Source organism: Amaranthus tricolor, chromosome 11 (assembly GCF_026212465.1).
Source record: "Amaranthus tricolor cultivar Red isolate AtriRed21 chromosome 11, ASM2621246v1, whole genome shotgun sequence".
Classification (NCBI taxonomy): domain Eukaryota; kingdom Viridiplantae; phylum Streptophyta; class Magnoliopsida; order Caryophyllales; family Amaranthaceae; genus Amaranthus; species Amaranthus tricolor.
This window is the reverse complement of record NC_080057.1, coordinates 3,242,633-3,262,205: the sequence shown is the minus strand read 5'-3', so window position 1 is coordinate 3,262,205 and position 19,573 is coordinate 3,242,633. Positions and strand designations below refer to the sequence as shown.

The following is a 19,573-nucleotide window of genomic DNA, read 5'->3' as shown; positions in this document are numbered from 1 at the left end:
CATTGTGAAACTAGCGTCACTCCAATTGAACTTTGACTTAATGTTGAAAATTGTCAACACTGCTGTTAGTTTGGTGAACTTTGTACATCCAGGGTACAAAGGCTTTTGAGAAGCCTCTGTCAACAAGTCAAAAACACGAGGACGTTTTCCTAACTCTTCCTCTACTCCCTCCATCATCTCATCAACACGATCCACATCCTCATTGACATTCTCTTCATCTCTCTCATACCTATCAACATGATCTACTACATCCTCATTGACATCAGCCACATTATTAACGTCCTCAACAACACTTTTCTCATTGTAAACTCCCTCCTCACCATGCCAAACCCAAACATGATATTGAGGCCTAAACCCACGTCGAAGTATGTGCTCCCTAAGGATATCAAAACTATCTACCTTTGATACATTGCCACAAGTGACACATGGGCAATAAAAACCAACTTCCCCCTTCCTAACTTGATGTTCAACCGCAATACTACAAAATTCTAATACGCCATCAATAAACTCTGACGATTCAATGCTTCCATACATCCAAGAACGATCATTTGTCATCCTAATTAATGTGATTAATTAATTCAAAACAAAATTAATACACAACTTTTAACATATATACTTACTTATAACAAACATATTTAACCCTAAAAATATATACTTATTTATACCAAATCTATTTAACCCTAAATAAACATACTTCATATTCTAATTCTATATTTTATACTTCAATATTAAGCACTACATTGTAAATAAAATCATTTCTAATTCTAATAGTTAAAGACATAAGTATAACAACAAACCACATTTTTAACAAATTACACAAATATTTAACAAACTAGTAACACTAAATTATTAAATTACATGTTAAAAAATAAAGATATGAACTTGCAAATTAGTAAAATAAATATAATAAAATTCATTTCGTGGGTTATGTTATCTACAACGAAAAACAGAGAAACAAAATTAGTGTACAAACAGTAGCCCTAATTTTCGAGTGTTTTCATGAATATGTTGCAAAACTTAAATGCTTAACAAATTAAAAAGAGAAAAAGTACCTTAATTTCGTGGGTTTTGAAGAACAGAGTATATGAGGAAGCAATTGCGTGGCCTTCAAATGTCGTGCTTATGTCGTGAGTTTATGAGCAAATGAAGAATAAATCAAATGAAGAAAGATTATGTCGTGGGTTTATGAGGAAGAAGAAGAAGGAAGAAGCAAATGTCGTGGGTTTTTGAAGAGATTGAAGAACACAAAACAACTTGATGAAGAGATTGAAGACAAGAAGCAGGAAGAAGAAGCAAGAAGATCAAGAAAACACGAAGAATGAACGTATTGAACAGCAAATGTGTGGGTTTTTGAAGAAACTTTGAAGAACTTGAAGAAATTGAAGCTTGGAGAACAGCAATGTCGTGGGTTTTGAGAAGAATACAACAGTACGTATGAGGGTTTTGAGAAGAAGTGAACGTTAAAACGCGAGTTTTGCATTTATCAAAAGTAAAATGCTACACATTATTTGCTGCGGGCAAAGGAAAACTGCAGCATTTGAGAGGATATATGCTGCGGGCTGTACAAAACCGCAGCATTTGACGAATTATTTGCTGCGGGCGTTTGGAAAACCGCAGCATTTGACTCTTTTTTTTTTCTTTTTTTTTTTCTTTTTATTGTTGCGTTTAAAAAAAACCGCAGCAAATGACACGCAGCAGATACGTTTTTTTTCCACTAGTAAAGGGTTAGGCGTTTGCTGACTTCATCGTCAAAATGACACATCCGGTAGAGCTAGAAAACTTGGATCAGGTTTGGAAGGTATACGTGGACAGGAGCTCTACCATGAGCTGCGTGGTGCTGGAATTATATGTCAGTCTACGATTTAACTTCCAGGCTTCAAATAATGAAGCTGAATATGAAGCCCTGTTAGCTAGCATCTGCATGCGTAAGGCGGCAGGGGCAATGAAAATTGACGGCTACTCTGATTCTCATTTGGTCAGAAGCCAATACCATGGTGACTATGAGGCCACCCATCCGACTATGATCAAATATCTTCGGGCGGTCAAATTTGAGGCTGGGACAGTTGATGAATTTCATATAAGTTGAGTGCCCCGGTAGGAGAATAATCAGGCGAACACCCTATTAATATTGGGATCATCAAAATTGGCACCATGGTTGGTCTTTTGGGAAGTTATGCAAAAGCGAAGTATTAAAGAAGATCCCATTAGTGTACTCGATCGAAGCTCGGCGTGGATGGATGGCGTCCGAGCCTACCTGCTAGATGGCACCCTACAGGATACTTATCCAGAAATGGTTACCATGATAAAATGGGTGGGCAATTTCGAAATTCACAAAGGAGAGCTGTTGAAGAACAACTACCTCAAGCCTCTTTTGAAATCCAAAAAAGGGGCATGAGATTTTGGATGATAAACATCAAGCATCAAGCTTATGTGGCTCACATATACACACCACATCTCTAGTAGGGAAAGCCACTTGACAAAGCTACTTTTGGCCGACTATGGAAACAAAAGCCATGGAAATGGTGAAAAAATATGACAAGTTTCATTCATCAAACTTATCCACCGTCCAAATAGGGCATGGATATCCTGGGTCCGTATACATTTTAGTGGTTGTTGACTACTTTACCAAATGGGTTGAAGTCGAGGCAGTCAAAGGCATAAAGACAAAGGATGTCATGTCTTTCATTTGGAAGGATATCATCACGCGATATAAAGTCATAATGTCTATGGTCTTTGACAATGACCCTCAATTTGAGACACCTAACCTTAAAAATTGGTTAGGAGATCAAGGAATTTCCCACTGCTCAGCCGGCCGGCCTCAAGCAAACAGCCATGTTAAAGCTTTCAACATACTCATCTCATACGGCATAAGGAAGAAAATAGAGAGTCGGGGGTCTGAAGAGTTGATTCATGTACTCTAGTCTATCAGAACGACATCGTTTCGTGCCAGCCATAGTGTCATGCACAGTCACAGAGACAATCGGATTCAGGGACGAGCAAGAGGGAAAGTCCAAGTGAGGAGAGGCGGCACCCCTAGTTCTAAAATGTCCAAGGCCCTACCATGTGTGCATGACTAGTTAAAAAAGTGAAATAGGCACCGCACTTTTTGCACCGGTTCTTGAAAACCGGTGGTAAAAGAAATGGGTGGGATTGAGAATACAGACTTTTCGCACCGATTCCTATTAAACCGGTGCGGAATTATCCTTTTCAAACCTGTTTAAATCGGTGCCAATTAAAAAAGAGAAAAAAAAGGGTGAAAGTGATTTCGCACCGATTCAAACCAAACCGGTGGAAAAAGTCTTGTTTTAGCACCGGATCACACCGGTGGGATATTAAAAAAAAAAAAAAACAAATCGCTACATCATACAATTCAACCCCTACTGCTTCTTAAATTCTTCACTCTTTCTTTCCCGCTGCTTGTCATTTTCAGTTTTCCCTCGCTCTGGTTTTCGCCCTTCTCTTAGCGTCGACGTTTCACCTTTCTCCGTATCTCTCCTCCATTACGCGTGCTCGTAGTTCTCAATTGAAGCGCATTCTGAGCTTTGTCCATATCACTCCTCCATTACGCGTACTCTTAATTCTCCTTTTTAGATTATTGATTTCAGTTTTCGCAATATAGGTTTTGTCGTTGATTTGATTTTCGAATTCAGATATATGGTAGAGCATCTCCACTCTTCAACGGTTCAATTGCACATAATTAAGAGCACTTCTGTATGGTGAAGTAAAACACCAGGTATTTATGTTAAGAAATTATGTTCTACATTGTTAACTGTACAGTTCCTGAGTGATTGTGGGGTATTTTTGGTGGGAGTGTGTGAGAGGGTGACTGCGTGTGGCTTGGGGTGGGTGGGGCTTGGGGTGGGTGGGGCTTGGGGTTTCAAGCAGCAATGCATGTGGCTGGCAGCAACAAGGGTGGGTTAGGGGGTGGGTTAGTGGTGGGATCTTTTTTTCAATTTTGGGTGGTGGGGGTGTGATGCAAAACTAAAGGCTGATTATGGCCTTTGTAATGCAAGGATGAATGTTACTCCTTTGATTTGTCTTGGAATATCCACAGGAACTCTTCAAGACGCCCAAATAGACCACAAACACACACAATCAGTTTCAAGAAAAGGCTTCTTGGACAGATTGTTGGTGTGACTGATGGTCTTGGTTCCTTCTCCCAATCCCTTCAGCCTCTACTACACAATACAAGGTTTCTCTCCCTTGTGTGTATAGTTCTTTGAAGGTTCAGAGTTGCTCCACAACTCCTTCACGCCAAACAAGGATGCTCCACACCCTTGGTAAAGTCTTGCACACACAAAACTTTAAAACAGAAAATATTTCTGAAAATACCTCTTGGTTGAATTAATGATCAAATCTGAATGAATTACACAAGTGAGGCTCTCCTTATATAGAGTCCTCAACTAACATAACGGTCACAAGGGCTTCTTAACAAAGACACGCCTAGAAAGCCTCACGTGCCACACATGTGCATATTAAAAAAAAAACAGAAAACTTAAAACTATACAAGTCTGATTTCTACTAAACTGTCTGACAGCCTTCCTTCAGCAAGGCTTCTAGGGTTCCTGGTGGACTTGTAGCATGGTCCTAGGCCCTTGATGGTTAGGTCCATGTAGGGAGATGACATTTCTGCCCTTCCCATTGTCCAGTTGGTCTAGGTCTGATCTCAGGGTGTCCAGTAAGGTCCTCTGGTTGCCAGAATGTCCTGTAGCCTTGCATTTGCTGTCTGTCTGTATATTTGGCTCTTTGATGTGTTTCCTTAGTGTTGAATTGGCTTCCTTATGCCCATAATGTGTTCTTAAGTCTGTTCCCAAGTCTTGGAGGGTATCAGGGGTTGTCTCATCTCCTTCACATGCATTTGGTGCAAGTGTTAAGTTGGATGTACTGTTTTGACCTTGCTTGTTGTTTGCATTGACTTTGGCACTTGAAACATTTGTTTCAGGGTGGGTGTGGGTGGTAAGTTGGTTGCGAGGTGAATTGGTTGTTGGTGTCGTTGTTGTGTGGGTACTGCTGTTCGTTGTTTTGTGGCTGCTATGGTGGTGTGAATTTGGTGGTGGTTGTTGGCTGTGATTGGTGGCAGAGGAATGAGAAGGTTGGTGATGTTGGCAGAGGTGGAGGGTTTTGTGTGAGGGAGCAGCAGGGGGCAGGTCGAATTGGGGTGGCTGTGAGTGAGGGGTGTGGATTTAGCGTGCAACAAGTGCTTCTTTTACATATTTTTAGATGACAAAAAATGGTAATGAGGTGGATGTGCTTCTTTTACATATTTTCCATTAAAGATTTTTATATATTTGGAAAGAAGCCCATAAGTTGTTGCTCATTAGATGGTTGGGTGTGTTGGGGGGGTGGTCAGGTGGGATGGTGGTCGGTTTAAATTTTAAACAATTTATGCTATAGTGTTGAATCCCCCCTTAGCTGTGATTCACATTATGTATTTGCATCTTAAGATTCTTAAGATTCTTAACTCTTAATCTTTGTTGTTCATCTCTGTAGGTTGTGGCCACTGTTAATCAGCAACAATGACTGACGTGTCAGAATTTGAAGACGTAGTTGAAAATTTCATGGCTAAAGATGAATTCAAAGAATGCTTGGACTACATAGAGACAAAAATTGACCCGCATGTTGTCTTAACTAACACCTATTTGTTTGAAAATAAGTTGAACTGTCTTTATGAATTGAATAGAAAGACGGGTGAGTTCAATCATACTTTCTTTATGTTTGTGGTTTATTTATTTATTTTTTATTTTTTTTTTAGTTTTGTGTTTAAAAAATGCAGTTGTACTAATAGTTTTTTCAATTGTATAAGCAGATGCTTTTAAGGAAGCCAAAGCTTATCATGCCAAATACCTTCCTTTGACTGATATTGTTTGCATTGCTTTGGGGTAATATTTTGATATTTCTTTGATTTGAACATTTCATTAATTCTGTATATTTATATTTAATTACATAATTGTGATTCATTTTGCAGAAATGGATATAATGATGAAGGCAATTACACTGAAGCTTATTTCTTCTTCAGCCAATTTGATTTTGATGATAAAGCTGCCACTTTATCAAGATTAGCAGAGTGGATTGAACATGAAGCAAGAAAAAAGTTTGATGAAGGGAAATACAAAGAGTGCTTGGATTATATTAAGACAATCCGTTTGGACATCAGTGAAGACGTTTTCGATTGTAAGATCAAATGTCTTATTGAGTTAAATAAAAAAAAGGGTGAGTCTAAACTTTTGTATTTGCTACTTTATCTTTTATACTAATCTTTTGTTTAAAAAAAAAAAACCGTTTACGAATTACTAATAACCTGATCTTGTATACTGTCAGAGGCACTTGCTGAAGGCAAATCACGTCTTGAATCTGGTGGTGTGTTGTCATATTCCAGTTTTGGGATTCTGGGGTACTAATATCATTATTTTGGCTTTCATTTTTTTTTTATTGTAATTTAAGATATGTATTTATGCATTTTTATTCGTCATTTACAGTTCCATCTTAGCAAATATGGGGAATTATAATGAAGCTCGTGAACACTTCCAGAAGGCTATTATGTCTTGTAGAACAAAAGAAGAAAAATTAAGATACCGTGACCTGTTAAAATCTATGGAGAAAGAAGAGAGGAGAAAGGAAGATAAACGGGTAGCCAAGATCGATCCAACCTTTCTTAAGGGTGGAAACAAGAGATCTCAAAAAAAAACTTCTAAGTCAACTAAAAAAAACATCAAACAAAAGGAAGAAGTATCTGAAAAGAAAAATGAAGAAAGCCAGTTGCAAAGTATGTACAATTGCGTTTATATTATTTAATTATTTTTGATAAGTAATTATGCCTTATAAGCTAAAAAAAAATTGAAATTAAATGACTTATTTTTCACTTTTCAGAAGGTGACTCTTATACAAAAGAAATGGAAGTTGAGACAATAATTGCGGAAGAAAAATCAGATTCAATTGGTGAATCTGGCAAAGAAAAAGATGTCGAAAAAATAGACGAAATTAGTGTAAAAAATGAAGAGGTAATTCATCTTTAGTTTCATAATGTAGTCACTTTTAGGTTCATTTAGTCCATTTTAATCACCTAGACCAAATATCTTATCATTAAGCTTTTTCAAGATGTCATAGTCTTAATTAAACATACCATGCAAAAATATATCTTGAAAAAGGTAGATAGTTTTGATATCCTTAGGGAGCACATACTTCGACGTGGGTTTAGGCCTCAATATCATGTTTGGGTTTGGCATGGTGAGGAGGGAGTTTACAATGAGAAAAGTGTTGTTGAGGACGTTAATAATGTGGCTGATGTCAATGAGGATGTAGTAGATCATGTTGATAGGTATGAGAGAGATGAAGAGAATGTCAATGAGGATGTGGATCGTGTTGATGAGATGATGGAGGGAGTAGAGGAAGAGTTAGGAAAACGTCCTCGTGTTTTTGACTTGTTGACAGAGGCTTCTCAAAAGCCTTTGTACCCTGGATGTACAAAGTTCACCAAACTAACAGCAGTGTTGACAATTTTCAACATTAAGTCAAAGTTCAATTGGAGTGACGCTAGTTTCACAATGTTATTAGAAGCGTTAGGTGAGATGCTTCCTGAGGGAAATAAACTTCCAAAGTCGACATATTATGCCAAGAAGCTCATGTGTCCTTTCGGCTTAGAGTACCAGAAGATTCATGCGTGTCCGAATGATTGTGTGTTGTATCGGAATGAAAACGAGAACATAGAAGAGTGTCCTAGGTGTGGGTTATCGCACTACAAGCGTAAAGGGGCTCGGGATGCTAAAGGGCCCCCGGCTAAGGTATTGTGGTATCTTCCAATAATACCTAGATTCAAGCGCTTGTTTTCTATAAAGAAAGATGCGTTAAATTTGAGGTGGCATGCAGATAGGGTGAAGAAAGGTCACTTGCTCACACATCCATCTGATTCTCCGGAGTGGAAGAGTATTGATAGGTTGCATAAGACTTTTGGGGATGAGGTTTGTAATTTAAGGCTCGGACTGTGTACGGATGGAATGAACCCATTCGGCAATCTTAGTTCTCAACATAGTACTTGGCCGGTGCTGTTAGTGATCTATAATTTGCCACCTTGGTTGTGTATGAAGCGTAAGTACATTATGCTTTCGCTTCTTATCCCGGGTCCTAAACAACCTGGCAATGACATAGATGTATACCTTGCGCCTCTCGTTGAAGATTTGAGAAAGATGTGGGATGAAGGCGTTTCAATGTTTGATGCATATGCTAATGAGGAGTTCACCTTGCGTGCAATGCTTTTATGCACCGTTAATGATTTTCCGGCATATGGCAACTTATCGGGGTATAAGAACAAAGGGAAGAAAGCATGCCCAATATGTATCGATGACATGGAATCCACGTGGATTCCTAAGTGCAAACACGTATTCATGCACCATCGAAAGTTCCTCCCACGAGATCACCAATATCGTAAGAAGAAGAAGATGTTCAACGGGGAGGTTGAGGACCGTGTAGCTCGTCGACCGTTGACCGGTTATGAGGTTTATGAACAGGTTAAGGGAGTTGAGACTGTATTTGGTAAATCAAGGCAAGTACAAGGGGGTGAAGACCGATTACGGAAAAAAGAATCAATCTTTTGGAAGCTTCCATATTGGAGAGATTTACAGGTTAGGCATTGTCTTGACGTTATGCATATAGAGAAGAATGTATGCGATGCCATACTCGGGACTCTCATGAACATTCCGGGTAAGACAAAGGATGTTAAGGTCGTGCGAGATTGGTTTGAATGTAAGGGTCTTCGTCCGGAGTTGTGGGCACATGTTAAGGTGAGTAAGAAAAGAAATAAAGCTGATGAAGTTGGTGGCAATAACAAGGGAAAGGGCAATAAGAAGAAGATGAGTAATGACAAAGTTTATTTGCCTCCAGCTTGCTACACATTGTCCAAAGCAGAGAAGCGAGCATTTTGTGAGTCTTTGTATGGCATTAAGGTTCCATCTGGGTACTCATCCAACATGAAGAGATTTGTGGCCCTAAATGGTGAGTTGAAGTTGGGAAGCATGATATCTCACGATTGCCATGTAATGATGCAAGTGTTCTTACCAATCGCAATCCGTGGAATATTGCCAAAACATGTGAGATATGCTATTACCGAGCTATGTTCGTTCTTCAACACAATTTGTAGTAAAGTTCTTGATCCCTTTACACTTGATGCTTTTCAACTCGACGTGATTGTAACTTTATGCAAGTTTGAGATGTATTTTCCACCTTCTTTCTTTGACATAATGGTTCATCTTATTGTCCATCTCGTTCGTGAGATCAAGCTTTTGGGTCCAGTTTTTTTAAGGTGGTGTTATCCTTTTGAAAGACACATGGGTGTTTTACAAAACAAGGTAAGGAATCCGGCACAACCCGAGGGGAGTATGATTCAAGGCACTGTGAGCGATGAGATTAGTAACTTTATAGCCGAGTATTTGGCCATGGCAAAGCCTATTGGACTTCCCACCTCTCGACATGAAGGAAGGCTTGAGGGAAAAGGAACAATTGGCTCCAAATCGATCACACCTCCTCGAGACAGTCTTCTACAAGCGCATTTGTATGTGTTGCATCATATTCCTGAAGTCCATCCTTTTTTGAGTGAGCATTTAGATATATTGCGCGCAAAATATCCTTGTAAAGGGGATAGGGGATTAATGCAGTTGCATAACAAGACGTTTATTGATTGGTTTCATAATCGAGTAATGAGTGAAGAACTCAAGGGTGTATCTGAACTTGTTAAGTGGTTAGCTTTTGGTCCTCGTGATGATGTCAAAAAATATGAGGGTTACGATGTCAATGGCTTCACATTTTGGACTGAGGGTCAAGATAAGAACTCCTCTTATCTACAGAATAGTGGGGTTTCTATTTTGGCGTCATCTACATTTTACGCGAGTGTCAAGGATCAAGCGCCGGTTGATGCTAAATTGGTATACTACGGGCGGGTACATAAAATATGGGAGCTTGACTACTCTACTTTCAGTGTTGGTCTTTTCAAATGTAAGTGGGTAGATAATAATCGACGATGCATAATAAATGACGACCCTTGTGGATTCACTCTTGTAGACTTAGCTCGTTTGCGCGATAGTGAAGAGCCATTCATACTAGCCACACGAGCCAAGCAAGTATTCTACATTGTAGACCCGTCTGATAAAAAATGGTCTATTGTTATACCGGGAAAAAGAAGTATCCTTGGTATAGGTGATGTTGAGGATGAGGAAGAATATGAAGCTTTTGAAGACTTCCCGCCCTTTATCAATCCAAAATCAGTGGATCAAGATGATGTAGATGTTGCTTATATGCGTGTAGATCACACAGAAGGAATACATTTGAATTAAATGATTCACAAGGTATGAATTTTAAGGTTTTTTAAGCTTTTTCGGCACTTTCGCGCATAAACTAGCTCAAACTTGGTTTGTTTTACATGAAACTTGGCACACAACACTATTTGGTATATATTATTGTGTTGAAGTGGTTAGAATTGAAAATCATAGTCAAATGCTAGATATTACGTGTTAAGTTGCTATTTTATTGGTTTTTAATTGTTTTTGGCACTAACATCTATGTTCTCTTAGTGCTTTCGACAACCTTCGAATTCCGCTGATTGCGGCCACTACGCTCTCAAGTACATGGACGACATCTTAAAATCCGTGAAGGAGGTTGGAGTCGAAAACATAGATGCCGTAAGTATTTGTTACGTTCTTAAAGTATAATATTATATATATATTTACTATTATTGGTAAAATCTAATGTTTATGTATCTTTTAATTTTATATTATATTATAGGTTATATACGACATTCCAAGGGAAACACACCCTTTGAGGGATGGAGAAATGCGCGAATTGAAAAACAAGATTGCCGCATATCTTGCTAATTTTTGTTCTTGGTAAATTGTATTTAGTTTAGATTTTTAGGACTTTAATGTATATATGTACGTACATATTATTATATATTATATATACGATCGAGAGTTTATTATTACAACGAGATTATTGGTGATTATAATTGGATTATTGGAATTGTTTATTACATTGTACATTATTATTGGATTATTTATTTAATAAACGAAAAAAGCAAAAAAAAAATTATATATATGCTGCGGGCCTCCAAAAAACCGCAGCATATAGAGTGACACTATATGCTGCGGGCCTCCAAAAAACCGCAGCATATAAAGTCACACTATATGCTGCGGTTTTTTGGAGGCCCGCAGCATATAGTGTGACTTTATATGCTGCGGTTTTATGGAGGCCCGTAGCATATAATGCACTTTTCTGCTGCGGTTATAAATCGCAGCGTTTAAAATAGGCCATCTGCTGCTACCTCTAATGCTGGGGGCCAAAACCGCAGCATATAATGGCCAAAAAACCGCAGCAAATAAGGTTTTTTCCACTAGTGCTTCACCGCCTTTCTTGGTTTGAAGCTGATTTCAAGATTTAAATTTCAATAGCCTATTAAACCATTCGGCCGAACGACTCTAAGGTTGTCATTGGCCACTTAGGTGGTTCCCCCGTGTGACCTACCGCCGGATGTTCCAAAAGGCTTCAACTTCTTGACCGCTCTGAATAGTGTAAGGCCAAACTTTTTAACTGTAGAGTATCGGACCTCTGCATTTCGAAGAATGTGGCTATCAAAATAAATTGGAAGCTGATTGTCATCTCTCTCCGCAAGGGGAACAACACTAAGAGCATGATTTGAGGCGGCCAAATACATGTAAATCGTCAAGGGGCTCACAGGCCTCGGTAAGAAATGTAAATGTTCTTTCAATTTTTGAAATGTTGCCTCAGCATCATCTCCCCATTCAAACATGGTTTTCTTTGTGATAGCTTGGAAAAAATAGAGGCATTTGTCGCCTGATTGACTAAGGAATCTCCCTAATGCCACAAGACAACCGGTTAACTTTTGTACTTCTCTAACAATGCGGGGTGACTTCATATCGATGACCGCCAATACCTTCTATGGGTTTGCCTCTATCCCACTTTGATCAATGAAATATCTAAGAAACTTCCTAGACTCAACACCAAAGACACACTTTTTAGGATTTAACTATTATGTCATCATCGTACGCCCCCTGCCAATCTAGTTAATGAAAACCGCATTTATCATGCGTTCGTATAACATAATAACCCTTAATCAGTGACTAATGCCGTCTTTTCTTGATCTTTTTTCGACAAGATTCAATAGGCATCCTAAAACTCATCATGGAATGTGTGGCTGTAGAATCGACCAGACTATCAATCTTTGGAAGCAGGTAACTATCCTTCGGACATGCTTGTGTGTAATCAACACACATGCGCCAGGTTTCATTCGATGTTTTGACCAATACAACATAAGCAACCCAATCGGGATAAGAGCATTGCCGAATGAACCTAGCGTCCAACAACTTTTTCTTTTTAACTTTGGCAGCTGCCACATGACTTCTCTCCTCGCCGTGATTCCTTCTCTTTTGCCTAACAGGCTTCGGCCTTTTCTTCCGGTTAACGGCGAGTTTTTGGATAACAAAATCCAACCTTATGCCGGGCATCTTTTCCACTTCAAAGGCAATAATGTCCTCGAATTCGTTCATTAAATTTAGTAAGTCTGCCCCAATTTAGCAAAAGCAACCGTCCCCACCTTTATAGTACGTTCGGACGTGTGTCATCTAGAACGATATCAATATGCTCTCCAGCCGGCTTGGGATGGAATTTATCCGACCGCTCCTTGGTCAGTATTTGCTATTGTTTCCCTTTTTTAACAGTCAGCAGTTGGTCGGCTTTCCTCTTCTTGCCGCCTGCTGGTTAGATAGATTCAACCTCCTTCAACTCATCAACATCATTGTAGTAGGCATGACGTTTGAGAGGTAGCATTCTGGTCTCCATAAAGAGAACCGACGCTGCCATCATCCTTTTCAAACTTCATCAGCGTGAGGGAGGGGATTATGACGGCCTTGGAGGCATTGAGGGTTGGACGACCTATGATGAGGTTGTAGGTCATTAAGTGCTTAACAACCAAGAACCGAATGACCATATTTCTCCCCTTTCCCTTCTCTCCCGGATGGGTAATTGATTCGGTCAACTGGCCAAAACCAACTAAAGGGTGTGAGACCTCATGTATACTACTTTGGTTGAACTTCAGCTTTAACAGACATGCCTAACTAATTATGTCAAACGAGTTGCCGATGGGCCTTGCCCCAGTCCTTCTCAGTAATGACAACCTTAGTAGATGTCTGTCCATCATCTACTGAATTTATAATTTTTCGAAGATGGTCTTAGTGCCTCTAATACACACAAACCTAACCCGAACCCAAATAACACACACAAACCTAAGCCGAGCCCAAATAACATGTAACACCGTACCCTAAAAATTTCTTCCCTTTAAAATACCTGTTTTGCCCTTTTTAAAACACAAAAAAGGAAAATCCAAGATGTTACCGCCACCGTGAAAACGGCTAAGGCAAATATCAAAGACACACAGCAAAACGCTATCTTTAAAACTATTTAGAAATCAATTCAACTTTAAAAGTCAAACCAAACGAAAGTAAAAGTCAAACAAAGTCAACCTACAACTTGGAACCATTGTAGGCCCTCGAACCAAAACACTTAAAAATCCTTTTGCGTTAGTCTCATGATCAACATAAATAAATAATAATTTAAAGAAATAAATATATCATATTCTAATGAGAACTAAGCATGATTCACTCTTCACTCATGCCCCTTCATGATTATGCTTCACCACTTGAAAAACTTCTGTCTACTTGTCCCCTCTACTCGCCATTAGAAATGGGTCGTCGTAGGGCCAAGGAAAAGACAAGGCCAAACAAACACACGTTACACACAATTAGCAAAGCTGAGTACATAAGCGTAATAAGAACACACTAACATGCTTTCATCCTATCAACACACAACTTACCTTGTTGCACCTGTTTACAAGCATACAAACATTCAACACTTAACTAGACCAAAACTAGTCCAATTATTTAGCTTGATTACGCATTGAACGAATTTCCTCCTATCCCGCCCCAATAAAGGGGTACTAACACGGGAGCTAACCGTGAGAGTATAAAATAAACCACTCGTAAGTGGCGGAATTCCTGCCCATAATAAATTAAAAATGGAAAGTATAGCGTCCTGTACCCCCAGTAGAAGTTATGGTTAAATATAAAACCCCATAACTCCCCCCATATGTTCATACTCAAGGTATATACGTTCCAAGAGTTTTGGTGCGTAATCTCTTTCGCTTCACGTTATTTACAAATTATTAAACTTGGTGATGACTCTTAACACAACACAAACCAAACACTACAATTTATTCAAGCAATCAAACATACCGATTTAATTCTTGAATAATTAGTGACCACATAAATTTAATGTTGAACCCTTTTTAAACTACCTCAGTGTCAAAGACACCTTAAACGCATAGTGCGCCACAAATCCTATCCTTCGGTGTTAGAAACATCTTAAACGCATAATGCGCCACAAATCCTATCCCTCGGTGTTAGAAACACCTTAAAGACACATAGGCACCAAAATATAATTTAATCCTCGTGTTCAAACACACTTAAATAACTCCTTCCTCATACTTATAACATCAATAAAAATTATATGAACCATAATAAAATTCCTTTTCCATATTCCAAACCAAATTAAACATTAAGTTTAATCAAACATGCTCTCTAACATGCCAATAATAAAAGTATGGTTCACAATCAACATGCCATTATAATTAATTCCATTTACCAATTCACCATAAATAAATCATACGTACATCCCCAATCATTCACCAACATCAATCCAATCAACAAATTGCATCCAACACCTATCATGATACTACTTGGAATTAATTTAACAAAGGCTAGCATGCTTCTATACACTTAAACTTTACCAAGTACGCGAACGTACCTTGAATACGATCTCAAAATAGCCACGATTACACAAAGTCACTCACTTGGAAATCTCCTACAAGCCAAAATTATAAAGGAGTATTAATACCCTTCTAACACAAAATTCCAACAAAATACTCTCTTTAAATCACTCAAAAACCCTTTAAAATAATCTGAATTTTTATTTAAAACCCTTACTTTATTCCCATTTAAATGGGTAATTAAAGATCTTTTCAAGAAACTTAAATTAGAATTATATATAAAAATTCCAGCATTATTAAAACTTATAAAATTGCTGTAATTTGGTTTAAAAACATTGTTTTTAATAATTTCAATCAACCACAATAGAATTCCATCCATAAACATTAATTTAAAAACCTAGGGTTTCCAGTTTATGGGGCTTTTGAATTAAAACTTAAAATCTAAAATTTATAATTAAAATACTTGTTATTAAACATCCTAAGAATCATCACAAAACCCAAAAACAATAATTAGATTTAGGGTAGATTTAATTAAAATAAGAAAAACAACATAAATCTTTCGTTAAAATCAAAAACTGCCCGAAAACCATATTGAGAGGCTGAATTTGGCCACGAAAGGGTGGTGTTCACTACCATAGGTGGTGAGTTTTGTTTAGAATATCGTTTACACACGAAAAACACTATTTTTTTGTAAAAATTGGACGAGTTACAATTTATACGTAATTACATCGCAATTAAGAAAATTACAAACGGAGAATACGCAACACATAACCACCTGACCGTTGCTGCCACGCTGCCTGGTGGCTGCTGCCACCGGCGAAGGTTGGTGGTGGTGGCTGGCGTGTGTGGTGGTTAAAGAATAGATAATTAAATTAATTAATTATAGGGAAAGGGGAAAATTAAGGGGAAAATAAAATAAGAGGAGAGAGGGAAAATTTACCTTTAGTTGAACTCCACCCTAGGCACATAAGGGGTATTTATACCCTCTCTCTTAATCCTCTTACTTACTTCCCTTAATAATCCCTTTCGTAATCAAATTAGGATTTGACTTTCTTTAAAACTTTGACTTTTAAATTATTTAATATAAAATAATGTGCCCTAATATTTTAAATCATAAAATCCAATATTTTCAAGATTATTAAATAATAAAATATATTTTTAATTAAAATCATTCTCATTGTATTGAAGAAACCCTAAATAATTCATTATTTGAATACTTCATGAAATACTTATTTAAATTTGAATACGTATAAAAATATAGGGTATTACATAACACACACAAACCTAACCCGAACCCAAATAACACCACCGCCATAAACCAAAACACAACCACCCCAAACATCGCACCTTCGGGAAAATTTGACGACCAAGTGCGGAAGAGCTGCAACAAAAGAGGGAATTATGGTTATGCTTTTGTTGAGATGAGAAGTAGAATCTTAACCACATTGTACAAGCTGAGAGCCTATCGTGATACTCACAGTGGTTTAAACTAGCCCAAATCCACCTGTGGCAGCCGACCAAAATAAAACCACCACCATAAACTGAAACACAACCACCCCAAACCACCGCACCTTAGGCAAAATTCGACGACCGAGCGATTCGAAAGACCATAAGATTAGTCGATGCAATTGACGGCGGTGAAGTGGTGGTAATGATTGACCCGGGAGCCACTTATAATTTTATTTCCACAACATCCACGCAACATTTACAAATTTTGATAACTGAATCGAAGAGTTTCGGGGTCACTTTAGGCACTAGTGAAGTAGTGCAAGGGGAAGGCGTTTGTAGTGGAGTGATATTGGAGGTCCAAGGAGCTTACTATTTTATAGGATTTTCTTATACTTGCTTTAGGGAACCCAGACATCATATTGGGCATAGGGATGACAATAGGCTACACCCAAACCCAGACGAGACTCGGATTTTAAGAGGTGGATTCAAATCCGGCCCAAATCCACCGGGTTTAAATAAATTAGACCAAGATCCACTAGGTCTAGTAGGCCTCGGGTCTAATGGGTTTTACAATTAATTAATCAATCAAAATCTTAATCTCATAAGTGGGGTCGCCTACATGAACCAAAAGCGATTTTTCCATGTAGTCATCCACAAAAATATTCCTTTTCCACCCCTTACGATCAAATGCCTCATTCTCATTCTCATGCAAATCCATATACTTCATATCTTTCTTAACTCCTTCTAACCAAGTCATTTTCGGCCTCCCACTTTCTTGTTTAACCCTTTCATGGTCCCACTCTTTCACTCTTCGTATTGATGCACCCTCGATCACTGTCTTATGGCACTCGCGTAGAATCTCTCCCCTTCAACTGTAAGGTAATGCTTCGGTCATAAAACATTCTCGTGGCCGCTCTCAATGACATGAGCCAAAGTGATAAAATGGGTTTAACTGTGATTTTTTATTTTTTTAAGGCACTTATTTATGTATCATAACTATCATATTACTTCTGTGACTATAAACATAGATACTTTAAACAATCATGTTGAATAGTGCATATCAAAATAAACTTCATATAAGAAAAGATACATTAAATAATTACTACTAAACATACGACAATCGACTTGACAAGAGTAGGTGCTTGGAGTCGTTTGACTTAGAGCCCTTGGAGGAGTGGCTGTTGTAGGTTGGGGTTAGATTCTTTACGTATTTCTTTTATTTGATTCTTAAGATTAAATAACTTGTGACTTATTTAATTATTTTTAAAAAAAATATCTTTAGGTCTATGGGGTTCGAAACTCAGACTTGACCCATTGCACTTAGACCTAGATCAAACGGGTCTAAAATTTTAAGACCTATCGATCAATTCCGATTCTTTCTTTTTTTATTAATTCTTTTCTGATCGAGATGTATGGATCCATGGATCCAGGTGTCTATATAGATACTGTTATATTCATGAATTAAAAAAAAATGTGAAAAAAGCTCTATTTGCCTCTGCTATTCTATGAGTCTCTTCCTTTTTGCGTATGGAATCGCCACTCCATTTGGGAGCATCCACTAATTAGGAACTTAATTTGAAAGCCATATTTCCACGCGGACATTTTTGGGCTGCCCCAAATAATCAGCGAATGGCAAGCGCTTTTTAAATTAGGCATATAGTCCTCGAGAAACTCTGCTTAAGTACCTCCAATTGGAAAACTCAAACCCTAAAATTCTTATTGAGTGGTGACACTGTGACTTTGGGAGGAGACCCTCACCTAGGCATAACTTGTATTTCATAGAAGGCCATGTTGAAATCGTTGTAGAAAGAGGGTCAGGGGTATTTACCGAAATATAATATATGGAGAATTTTGAAGAGTGAGCGTTAGGTTGTATCGATACCCACAACCCCTAAAAGATGAGATTAAGGATATGCTACAGGCAAGTATCATTCAATCCTCCACAAGTGAATATTCTAGCCTAATAAATTTGGTATTCTTTTTATCTAATTCTATAGATTAAATAACTAATGACTTAGTTAATTTTTTTTTTCAAAAATATCTTTAGGTCAATGGGTCACCAACAACGAAACCCGGACCCGATCCATTGCACTTAGACCTAGATCCACAGGTTTAAAATTTTAGGACCCAGACCCATTGTCTTCCTTAATTGAGCATACAGTCCTCGGAAACTCGGAACAATTACCTCCAATTGGAAAACCCAGAATCTAAAATTCTAATTGAGTGGTGACACTGTGACTTTGGGAGAAGACCCTCACCTAGGCAGAACTTGTATTTCATAGAAGGTCATATTGAAAGAGTTGTAGAAAAATATAATCATATGGAGAATTTTGAAGAGCGAGCGTTAGGCTGTACCGATATCCACTACATATCATTCAATCCTCCACAAGTGCATATTCTACCCTGATACTTTTGGTAAAAAAGAAGGGTGGCTTTTGGTGTTTATGCGTAAACTATATAGCACTTAATAAGGATACAATCCCTAATAAGTTTCCCATCCTCGTAGTTAATGAATTGTCGGATCAATTATGTGGGTTGACGATCTTTACCAAACTTGGGCTCATGAGAAATTATGTCATCCTGGACGCATGAAGGACATTACGAGTTTTTGATGTCTTTTGGCTCACCAACGTTCCTGCAACTTTTCCTATGGAAATTTGACCTTGTACTCTTCATCTCTTTGATGATATTTTCAAATTTTATCGCATAAAACTTATTTAAAGCAAGTTTTGGAGACACTTGCTACCCTTAAGCTATATATTTACTTCAACAACGCTGAGGTGGGAAAAGAAAGTGTAGTATACTTGGGGCATGTGATTTCTCTACTGCTGGGGTAGAAGTGGATGCCTACACCCACTAGCATTAAGGAGCTGAAAGGGTATCTGAGCCTTAGTAGGGTACGAACTTATACTCCAGCCATTGACCTCATGAGTTGGGCAAGGACTGCTGTTAGTGGACTGAAACAACAACATGAACTCTGACGTAAGCCATGGTCAAGGCTCCTATCTTAGCCACACCTGTTTTATTTATTATCTTCCTTTTGTGGTGAAATCGATGTCTTAGGGTCATAGCTTAGGTGCAGTTTTGTTACTCTCTCCGTGTTTTAATAAGTGTTATACTTCCCAAATGCGACCGTGTTTTAACAAGTGTCACACTTCTTTTTTTGGCAAAAAACTACATATTATATCTCTCTCTTTTCATGGTCCCCACCCAAACCCACTATTACATTTTTATTATTTCTTTCCTCTCACATTCATTACTTTTCAATAAACTATTAATTCCACTACCTTTCTTTTACAATATTTT

General features: G+C 38.1%; 1 protein-coding gene across 2 annotated transcripts; it reads left to right on the top strand.

The window, feature by feature from the left end:
• The first annotated feature begins 3,413 nt into the window (after nucleotides 1-3,413).
• LOC130827555 (uncharacterized) lies at nucleotides 3,414-10,966 on the top strand. Of its 2 annotated transcripts, XM_057693305.1 has the most exons (10): nucleotides 3,414-3,568; nucleotides 3,651-3,733; nucleotides 5,491-5,688; nucleotides 5,807-5,879; nucleotides 5,966-6,210; nucleotides 6,319-6,391; nucleotides 6,477-6,763; nucleotides 6,868-6,998; nucleotides 10,557-10,664; nucleotides 10,768-10,966. In XM_057693305.1, the coding sequence occupies exons 3-10, from the start codon at nucleotides 5,517-5,519 to the stop codon at nucleotides 10,870-10,872; spliced, it is 1,194 nt and encodes a 397-aa protein (XP_057549288.1). In that variant the 5' UTR covers nucleotides 3,414-3,568; nucleotides 3,651-3,733; nucleotides 5,491-5,516; the 3' UTR covers nucleotides 10,873-10,966. The 2 variants fall into 2 exon arrangements, with proteins under 2 accessions (XP_057549288.1, XP_057549289.1); XM_057693306.1 differs by lacking the exons at nucleotides 3,414-3,568; nucleotides 3,651-3,733 and having other exon boundaries at nucleotides 5,472-5,688; nucleotides 10,768-10,897.
• The last annotated feature ends 8,607 nt before the right edge of the window (nucleotides 10,967-19,573 follow it).

Bases quoted from the DNA above. Each gene is read 5' to 3' on its own strand.
- LOC130827555 (XM_057693305.1), top strand. From the start codon at position 5,517: ATGACTGACGTGTCAGAATTTGAAGACGTAGTTGAAAATTTCATGGCT. The intron at 6,999-10,556 runs GTAATTCATCTT...ATGTTCTCTTAG, and splicing joins TTAGTGTAAAAAATGAAGAG to TGCTTTCGACAACCTTCGAA. The intron at 10,665-10,767 runs GTAAGTATTTGT...ATTATATTATAG, and splicing joins GAGTCGAAAACATAGATGCC to GTTATATACGACATTCCAAG.